The 10,244-nt window shown below is 35.2% G+C and overlaps 2 protein-coding genes and 1 non-coding gene across 3 annotated transcripts in view; 1 reads left to right on the top strand and 2 right to left on the bottom strand.

Moving 5' to 3' along the window:
• LOC111456587 (glutaredoxin-C5, chloroplastic-like) overlaps positions 1-2,515 on the bottom strand; it is a 3,514-nt gene extending 999 nt beyond the window's left edge. Inside the window, exons 1-3 of the mRNA XM_023098527.1 lie at positions 2,133-2,515; positions 1,907-1,980; positions 1,231-1,305 (exon numbers count right to left, since the gene is read on the bottom strand). Coding sequence (XP_022954295.1) covers positions 1,231-1,305; positions 1,907-1,980; positions 2,133-2,422 — 439 coding nt within the window. The 5' untranslated portion in view covers positions 2,423-2,515. The remainder of the gene's footprint in view (positions 1-1,230; positions 1,306-1,906; positions 1,981-2,132) is intronic.
• A 1,168-nt stretch (positions 2,516-3,683) lies between these two features.
• Positions 3,684-3,757, top strand: TRNAV-AAC. The gene has a single exon. It is a non-coding gene; the product is annotated as a tRNA-Val (tRNA).
• Positions 3,758-4,322: 565 nt separating this feature from the next.
• Positions 4,323-6,553, bottom strand: LOC111456586 (probable indole-3-pyruvate monooxygenase YUCCA8). Its single transcript, XM_023098525.1, has 3 exons — positions 5,467-6,553; positions 5,000-5,371; positions 4,323-4,860 (listed from the first exon to the last, which is right to left on the bottom strand). Exons 1-3 carry the CDS (start codon positions 6,136-6,138, stop codon positions 4,633-4,635), a joined length of 1,272 nt encoding a protein of 423 aa, XP_022954293.1. The 5' UTR covers positions 6,139-6,553; the 3' UTR covers positions 4,323-4,632.
• Positions 6,554-10,244: the final 3,691 nt, after the last annotated feature.

Here is a 10,244-nt window from a genome sequence, read left to right as displayed (position 1 = left end):
GGGGGGGGGGGGGGGGGGTGCTCATAATTCATATATTTTATGAACTTCCAAACCGGCTTCCTTACTATGACTCAAAAATATGATTTGGGGGGGGGAGGGTTTTCTATCTACGTGGATAGTACATGCATTTGTTATATGTTCTAATGAAATTTCCTTTCATAGGCTAAAAAACGAGTCAGTCATTGTTCAAATCTTTGTTGATTGATCGGCTGATACAGGACAACCTATTTAAAACAAAGAGACTTGGTGTTCGCTAAGAGGTGCTCCGAGGCATTTTCAACTCATCCATGGAACTTTTCTAGAGGCAAAGCTAGAGTTTTGTGGTTTAAATCAGTGGTGGGTCAAAAAACCTCCAGCGTCTCCTAAAACAAGAAAGACATGGAGGGAAGGAAGAAACTTAGCACATAGTAGTGAGCGGTTTCTACGACTAACGTAAGCTCGAGCAGTGAGTAGTTAGTTCATTGAGGTTCTTCACAAATATATAGCAGGGATGATGCGAAGCTGAGGCGCTTCCCCTATTAGTAAGCATGCTTGTGTATTGTATGAGCAATCCATTCATAAACACGAAAAAATATGAGTAAGGGTTGGAAAAAGGATCTTCCTATCCCATTTTCGAACTTCATATATAAAATCACTTGCTTCCAGTCCGAGAACAAAGTATGTATACACAAACTAAGAAGCATGGATATGGACATAGACACAATACTCGAACTAAAGTGTCTTTGTCTATTAACAAGCAGCATCCATTCATGCAATTGTCAAAGCGACAACCACCTACTACGTGTAAATGTTGGCACCTTCCTTGGACCCATCCTTTTGAGTGTGCCACCCCATACATGATCAGATCTTGACTCATGTAAGACACATAGAGCCAAGTCACGTGTCCCCAGATCGAGGGTCTAACACGTCGTGCTCTACTTATTTACTGAGACCGAAAATCCAAAACTAAACCCCTATATATGCTTCGGTTCTCAGCATATAGACAACCATTATTATTTCTAGATGGTTATATCGAACCAAGGGGTACGTTCGGGATCATAAGTAAAGGTATTCAATGAAGATTAGACACAAAATCACTATTAGAAGCAATGTTTTTGTACGTATCAAATGTTAATCGATGAAAATTTGAAAGCACCAAGTTTCATAACTAAAACAGAGAACCACGTAAACATAAAATGATAATATTTTCAACATACATAAGATTGATAATTGTGATTAAGCAATACTAACCGATGAAAACATTTGGTACCGTATGTTGTCCTGTAAGCCTCTCAAGTACCTTTTGCAGTTGTGGCCCTTGGGGACCTGAAGGGAAAAAGCTTGTCAGCTTACAAGATGCATAAACGGATTCAAGAAGACATTAAATGCAAGGAAAAACTCACGATGGCTTAAATCAAAGCAAATAGCTAAAGGATATCAATTTGATTCATACAAACTAACACATGAACTATTAACATCATCAATTCAGAAGAAAGTAACATACAAACTAACAGATGCATAAACGGAGCCCTCGAACAAAGTACACCCTTTGTTCAATACTTGAGTCACTTTTGACTATACTTTCGAGGCTCACAACTTCTTTGTTCGAAACTTGAGGATTCTATTGACATGTCTAAGTTAAGGGCATGATATGATACCATGTTAGGAACCACGAATCTCGTACCAATGAAGATAGTATTCCTTACTAACCCATGATCTTCCATTTGGTTAGCCAACGTGGGACTCCTCTCCCAACCATCCTCAACAATTAACTTACAACTTAATCCAAAAATTTAAGTTAATAGTAAGAACATATGACAGGAATGGCAGTTATCGTCATAGAGGGAAAAATAAAAAGTGATTTCAGTACTCAGATCCCCTCGAGCAAATCTACCAGCAAGTGTAATAAGAATAGAAGAAAAAGTACCTAATTCATCCAATTCAATGACCAATGGCTGCGCTCCAAGCCTCTTGAACAACGCCTTAACCTCAGAAGAATACCTTCAAAAAAGAGATTACCAACGAACGATCCGGCTTCAAAATATTTCCGATAAACTCAAGAAACCCAAATCTGGAAAAGGAAAGAGAACACGAAGGAAATCGAAAAAAAGCATTACAAATATAAAGATGAGATGGATGAGATTTGAACTCACGAACACCATGTCTTGGAGTAAACAACAACAGGATTCTGAGTAATTGTAGTTTTGACACTCTCCTCGAGTCTAGAACCAAAGGAAGAAGAAGAAGAAGAAGAAGAGGAGGAGACAGCTCTAATCGACATAGGTCTGATCCTCGTGGATCCATTGTGTTTTGTTGAGATGGAAATGGATTTGGAAGCGCAGGCGTTGTAAAAAGGAAGGGATAAAACAGAAGCTTTGAAGAAGAAGGAAAGAGTGCGATGAGAAGTTAGAGGAGGAGAGGTGAAATTGGAAGGAACTGCCATTGATTTCAAGTTGAAGGTCTCCTCCTTCCTCCTGTGAATTTGCTGTGACCTATCACAAACTCACTCCCGCTTTACTGTTGCGGAAGATCATAAATAAAACTTCATTAAAATAATAATAAATAAAATAAAATAAAATAAAAACTGGCTGTTTTTCCAACCACATTTTACTATTTTTAGCCGATATCACTTATTTTAGGAATTAAGAAAAATAGCTCTTTAATTTTTTATTAACTAATGACTATAATATCTATTCTAAATTATATAAATAATACTAAAATGTGTATTTTTTTAAAATATAACAAAAAATATATATATATATATATGACTCATCTGGGTTGGCTTATAGTTATCTCGATCTTCGAAAGATATCCATATTTAATCTAGTATAAACGAATTAGGTGCGATCGAGCATATCAAACTTTCACTTTAGATTAGAATTAAAATAGTGATATAATTATCTTTAAATTGCCACATCATCTAAGTTCAGAATTAAAATAGTGATATAATTATCTTTAAATTGCCACGTCATCTAAGTTCACGTAGAGCACTTTATTTGGTCAGCATACATGAACCATTTTCCACGAGAATATAATTTACTATTAAAATAATAATTATTGATAAGGTAGAATCTTATACTCGTCCCAATAAATACAAAATTACAATAATAGAAAAAAAACAAGGAAATGAATAAAAATCAGGAAATAGAATATATATATATATATATATATATATATATATATAATATTATTTATTTTTGTTATATCCTTAAATTATTATAACTATTTTTGGAATATAACATATATTTTAGTCGGTTCTTAATTTTATTCTCTATTATTTAAAAAGGTTTTTAATTTATTTTTTGGTTATATTTTTACTATTCTCTATTAAAATTGATTAACAATAAATACAAGAGACATTCTTTATAAACAAATTTAAAGGGGTGGCTATCAAATTTTTTTAAAAATAAAAAATGGTATTATAAAATTATAAATTACAAATTTAACCTCTAACCTTTAAAAATTACAAATTTAATTTAAAAAATTTAGGATTTCATAAAATATAAAATTGGAGTTTGTATGTAAAAATTAATTAATTTTAAAAAATAAAAAATGGTTAAGAATTTGCTATTAAACATTAAATGTATCCAATACAATAATAGAAAACAAAAATTCAAAATTCTCTGTTCTTTGGATTAATGGGCCGAGCCCAAGCCCACGTTAAAAAGTATAGTTTTTAAATATAAGAAACCAAGGTCATCAAGGGTTTCGTGGTGTAGTTGGTTATCACGTCAGTCTAACACACTGAAGGTCTCCGGTTCGAGTCCGGGCGAAGCCAAATGATTTGTTTTTTATTTTTATTTATTTTTAAACATTTTATTTCAAAATTTATCAATATTGGAGAGTTTTTGAAATGATAATAATTAATTATAATTATAATATTAATAATAATAATTATTAATAAATTGAAATGAAAGTGTGATAATTGGGGATTCCATGTGCAAGGGAACGCCAACAAATACTCTAATAATCATCTATTATTTCATTTTTTTTTTGGTCAAACCTATTAGATTATTCATTTCATCTTCAACTTGCCTTTCTTTTATTCCTTTTGAAGTAACAAAAACCCTAAAATTTATCTTGTTCGGGTTATATAAACACTGACTCATCTATGTATAATTCAAGCCCACAAATTTTATATTCTTGCCCTCATTATAATTAGTTAAGACATATTTTACGGACCATAAAGTTATACGTTCGAACAGACCAATAAAGATTCATAAGAATACAAATGGATTATGGAAATGTGATTTGGTTTCGATTCATCCAATGACAAGTTGCTACAACCCGAGTCGAGTATTGCGATTACTTGGACGAGGCGATGATCAATAAGATAAAAGATTCATGGGATTTGTCTAAATTGAGCAAGAAAAGAAATGAATTAAGGAAATGGTGATTTGATTTGGGTTGTGATATCAAAAGAATGGTTGATGAACAGAAGTGTTGATTAGGAGTAAATTGGATGAACAAATGAAGGAACAGGAGAAAAAGAAAAGCCTCATCTTCCATCTTTTACAAAATGCCCATAACAAATTTGTCTAAAATTGGGCTTCTGGAGAGGGCTCTGTTTCTGTGTTCTTTTTTTCTTTTTACAGTATTATTTGTATTCTTCTTCTTTACACCTTCGCCAAAATCATCAATGGCGGTCATTTTTCAGAACTGGGAAATGCATCGTCTATGGCAAGCCGTGCTTCTCTTCTTCTGTTGCTTTGTCTCCGCCTTCCAGACACTGCCGATGTCTTCAGCTATTTTCATGGCGTCCGACGAAGCCCCCGATAGCCCTCTTCTCGAGAACCCGACTGCGTATAGCCCTGCATTTCCCTTCCATGCATGTGGCGATGCTGCTTTTGGGAATCCGTTTTTCGAGAAGAATTCGCCTTCCTGATCATTTCAAGACCAAATGTCTGGTTAGCCATGTTTGTGAATGTTTTTATTTATTTTTTATTTTTTTATGCCTACGATGTGTTCGACGAAATTACTCTGAGAAAAAAATTAAGTTTAAACTGAATGTTTGCCTCACCTGAAGCCAAGAGGGGACATTGCTGCGGTACCCAGTAGCCAAAACTACTGAATCTACATCGAGCTTTTCGCCATTGACGAGCTCTACTTGGTTGCGAGTGAACCGTTTGATTCCAGGAACTACTTTGATGTCACCGGATTTGATTTTCTCCAGTGCTCCAATGTCAAGAACAGGGGTCTTCCCCACCACGTTTTTGAGCTGCAAAGGCCCCATTGATGGCCGTTTGAGGCCGTAATTTTCAATGTTTCCGAGAATCAGCCATGCCAGGACCAACAAGAGCTTGTCAACCAGCCAGAGGGGTAGCCATTTCATCATCAAAACAGCTAGTTCAAATGTTGATTTTCCAAGAACCTCTCTTGGTAAGACATGGACCTGTTGAAAACAGAGGAAGCAAACACCATTAGAACCAAAATTCCAAGATTCAAAATGTTAGAACAGTGATGTTTTTAGTTTGTTCTAATGCTTACCGAGCTTCGGACCACCATTGAAGGTGAGGCATTGTGGTTGCACAAGTCAAGAGAAACTTCCATGCCTGAGTTGCCACAGCCAACTACCACCACTTTCTTTCCGGTGAACTTCTCTCCAGACTTGTATTCACAAGCGTGCGAGACATCACCGCAAAACTCGCTTAATCCTTCGATGTCGGGCATTACACGTTCAGCATTCTCGCCGGTGGCCACGACGAGCCATCGGCAAATGTACTCGACCTCATTGCGCGTCGACCCAGCAGTCGAAATGGTTTTGACGCGCCACAGGCCACTGGTTTCATCATACCTTGCTGATTGAACACACTCATTGAATTGTGGGTTGATCTCAAAATGCTTGGCGTATGATTCAAGGTACTGAATGAACTGTCTCTTGGTTGGGTATTCAGGGAAGTGTTCAGGGAAAGGGAGTTTAGGGAGCTGGCAGAATTGCTTTGGAAGGTGAAGCTTAAGCCTATCATAGGTGCGCTTTTGCCACAGAGAAGCTATGCATTCAGCTCGTTCAAGGACTACAAAAGGCACCCCTTGTTCTCTAAGACAAGCAGCTGTGGCCAGTCCAGACGGTCCAGCTCCAACGATCACCGGACCGTTAACCCAGATGCAACGACGAGAGAAGAAGTCATCGTGATCAGCAAGACGAAACAAGTTCTCCATCACTACTGAGGTATGTCAAACAAGCTTTCTTTTGTTTGATTGAAAACTGTGGTTTGATGGATGCCAAGAAACAGGCAATAGGTAGAGTTTTGGTAATGGTTTTGTTTGTAAGAGAAGATTGTGAGTAAAGTTTGAAGGGTTTGGGAAACAGAGAGGAGAAATTTGATTGTTGGAGAGGATGAGAATGCAGGGAGGAGGGGAGGGGCTTAAATAAGCAGAATTGGATGCCTCCAAAGGAAGAAAGAGAAAGAGAGATGCATGTGATGGAAGTGGGAGTCAATGAGCTTTGGAGGGTCATTCTCAAATCATAAGCTTCTGCCTACCCCTTCATTATTTTATTTCCTTATTCCCTCTTCCCTTTCTCGATATTATATTTTGTTCTCACTAATACATTACTTCTTACACTTCATTAAGATCGAGATGGGTGCTGATCTGAGTGAGATCCTAACGTCACTTCGAGAGGAGAACGAAACATTCTTTATAAGTGCGTGGAAACCTCCTCCTAATAGACACGTTTTAAAAAATCTTGAAGGGAAGTCCGAAAGGAAAAGTAAAATAGGACCATATCTGTTGGTGGTGGGCTTGGACCGTTACAAATGGTATCAGATCTTGACACTGGACGATGTTTCAGTGAAGGGGGTGGACACGTGGTAGTGTACCACTTAGGATGCTGGGCCTCGAAAGGTGGTGGATTGAGGAGTCCCACATAGATTAAAAAAGGGAACGACGAGGACGCTGAACCTCGAAGGGAGGTGGATTGTGAGATCCCACCTCGGTTGGGGAGGAGAACGAGACATTCTTTATAAGGATGGGAAAACATCTCTCTATGTTTTGAAAACAAAACTGTATCTACTAACCGTGGGCTTAGGACTGTTATAGCTTTATAGATAAGACTTTAATTACCATTTTATAACTTGAGTCGGGTTGGGTCGGGTCTATAGTGACGGGAAATGGATTAGATCGGAGTGTGAAAGAGAGAATAAGGGAACAATGAAAGGGAGAGATGGAGTTTTCAAAGGGAGTTGAATCAGGTAAGCCTCCAGCAGAGAGATTTAATATCAATGATGGAGAGAAAAATGTGGGGAGGGGGGGTAGAGAATGCTGACTAGGACATGTAGAATGGATCCCACGTGGAGGGAGGAAGAGGAGGGCATGGGATGAGGGGGCCACACGTCAGCATCTCTGGACCTCAGAAAAACAAAGCTGCAAAGGGTATTTAGAATTTTGCTGAGTCCAAAGGCTGTTTTGTTTTATGACTCACACCACCCATCTTGCCAACTGGTACACTTCATTATCTATGCTGATAAAACAACATTAACTCTCTCTCTCTCTCTCTCTCTCTCTCTCTATATATATATATATATATATGTATTTTAATATCATATTGATTTTTCTTCTCGGCCCCACCCTCCCTCGAAGAAAGTGATGAACGACAAACTTTGTAACAACTCAAGCCCACCACTAGCAGATATTGTCTTCTTTGAACTTTTCATCAAGGTTTTAAAACACGTCAACTCGGGAGAGGTTTCCACAGCATTAGAAGAAATATTTCGTTCCCTTCTCCAACTAATGTAAGATCTCACGAACTTCTTCGTAAGCTCAAATATTTCGACTTTTGGAATAGTAATAATCGGTGTAACTGAGCTATACATTGTTTGACGTTCATATATTTCTACTGTCAAGTACCAAATCGATATATCTCTTGAAACAGGAGGACAAACGTCATTACATTGGAGAATTAAAAGTTCAAGTACAATTTTTCTCTTCTTTTCACGACGGTTGGCTACATATAAACCTTAAAAAGTGCAAAGACATCATATTCAGAAGGCATGTTTAGATAAAAACGATATAGATTTAGACGGTGAAAGATATGATATGAAAGTGTAAAGAAGAAGGTTACGTGGCCATCGGGACTAATAATATACACACGAAAATTACAATCTAAACTCCTTTTCATGAAAAGTGAGATTTGGAGCCTATGGGGGTTTGGCATTTTCTTTTCTCTTTTGGAAACCTATATCCCATCATCATTTCCATCCTCAAACCCTAACTTTAAAAACCTAATAAATCATTAAATATTTAGTCAAAATTAAGTAGGGACGTTCTTTCACTTCGACGAGATCATTTTTGTGGGTATTAATAGTTCTTGAAATCGACACATTCCGATTAAATATATATTAAATTTTTTTTTAGTTTTTGAACTTTTAAAACTGGTAAAATATCTCCACGAAGTCTACGAACCTAGAAAAAGGCGTCGTGGACGTGGACATGGACGTGGACGTGTATTGGAGGAGTTAACCTACTCGAAGATTAAAATAGATATTTAGAAAGGTCGGGAGGAGGGGATTATAAAAATGGAGGGTTTTGGGGGGCTATTCTTGATATCCGCAGCCACCCAACCAGCCTTGCAATGCTCCACACCCAGCTAGGAATTTCCACTTTTGGCATGGGAATATGCACTTTTATTTTCTAATACCCCATTTTCTTTTAAATCCCAAAAATAAATAAGTAAAAAATAATTTATATTTATTTTTTAAAATACCCTGAAAAGTTGTTTATTTATTTATTATTTCTTTTTGGGAAAAATTGAGTGTGATGCTAATTAATACTGAGTTTTTTCAGTCACGCGTGGAGCTAAAAGGTTGAAGAAACCAAAAAAATCATTGGTTTTTGTATGCAACCTTATTCCAATATTTTCCACTATTTTTTTTTAATTATTTTTTAATATTTATTTTCACAAAAAAGAAAATAAAAAATATAATAATGGATTATATTATTTTCTAAATAATTACCAATAAAATCGTATCTCGACCAAAATTAGATACTGCCAACCAAAATTTGCTCATTTTTATAGCTTCACTATTTTTTAAAACATTATTATTGTTTTATAAGCTACTTCAAATTAATTATTGTATTAGATATTTTTTAAAAAATGTTAATTATGTCGCTCCAGCAGAAGAGTATGTGAAATTTTATCAGAAATTTTATCTGAGAGAAATTGGTAATTACTATCTATATCAAACCGGGTGTATTTTTTGAAAATATAAATATAAATAAATATATAATTGATAATATTTGTATTTAAATTGCAAATTAAATATTAAAATATTGTTTTAATTACCTACATATCTTGCTTGGAATATATGACAGGTGGATTTTTCAAAATAGTTACCAAATGCATTATTATTTGGACCAAAATACCCCTTTCATACCAAATTAATTAGTGGGATAATTAAGATTAGGCGAATAGATTAATGGTAGTAAACTTGATTAATAATCATGTTCTAATAGTTTGCCTAATCACTTCATTTTAATACTGTTTTGGTATAAGATTAATCAGTGAAAGCCCTTTTGGTAAAGCTAATTATTAATTAGAATCAATTTATTAAACGAACAAAAATTATGAGGTTAGGTTCATTTCATGATTATAAATGGACCCATTAGATTTTCAGAAAGTTTCTATTTTAACATATTAGTTTCTCGTTCGATCTCTCTCGAACTCAGCTCTGTCCAAGACTCGGACCAAAACTTGGAATCTAGATTCAACACTTGATGGTCTCGACATTCTCTTGCACCCCCCGTAAGATGACCACGTGACCTATTCGTCATTTTAACATGTTTTATTCTCATTCACATAATTCCTTAAAATTACTCCAAGCTAAGCATGTTTAACTATCGGTATGTCTTAATTAAAAATACCCTTTAATTTTTTTGGTGAAGTCATAAATAATAAAGGGCATTTTGGACTTTTCCTATGTCCAATGCTATGTTCCAAAACAACCCTTATTTATTTATTATTATTAGAGAAAATATGTGCTTCCATTATATGTCACAAAGAGATCAAACATATGCAATTCCACAAACATTGCAACAATAAACAAAATTAATAATTACTCCAATTTCAAATTTTGAATGAATGAATTAAAATTAAATACAAGAATATAATTAATTAATTAATTAAGATAATTACAAAGAAAAAATAAATAAAAGAAATCTTGAAGAATCTAAAAGGGCATAAATTAATTAATTTTTTTTTTCTTTTCATGTGATTCATAGTGGCTCACTCTTGTTAATTTTAAATTTTAATTTTTTTTTTGGGTTTAAAT

Source organism: Cucurbita moschata, unplaced genomic scaffold (assembly GCF_002738365.1).
Source record: "Cucurbita moschata cultivar Rifu unplaced genomic scaffold, Cmos_1.0 Cmo_Scf00018, whole genome shotgun sequence".
In the NCBI taxonomy this organism is placed as follows: domain Eukaryota; kingdom Viridiplantae; phylum Streptophyta; class Magnoliopsida; order Cucurbitales; family Cucurbitaceae; genus Cucurbita; species Cucurbita moschata.
This window is presented reverse-complemented; position numbering and strand designations above follow the sequence as displayed.

Coding starts and splice junctions, on each gene's coding strand:
- LOC111456586 (XM_023098525.1), bottom strand. CDS start 6,138: ATGGAGAACTTGTTTCGTCTTGCTGATCACGATGACTTCTTCTCTCGT. Junction 5,372..5,466: donor CAATGGTGGTCCGAAGCTCG/GTAAGCATTAGA, acceptor TGTTTTCAACAG/GTCCATGTCTTACCAAGAGA. Junction 4,861..4,999: donor ATGTCCCCTCTTGGCTTCAG/GTGAGGCAAACA, acceptor TGAAATGATCAG/GAAGGCGAATTCTTCTCGAA.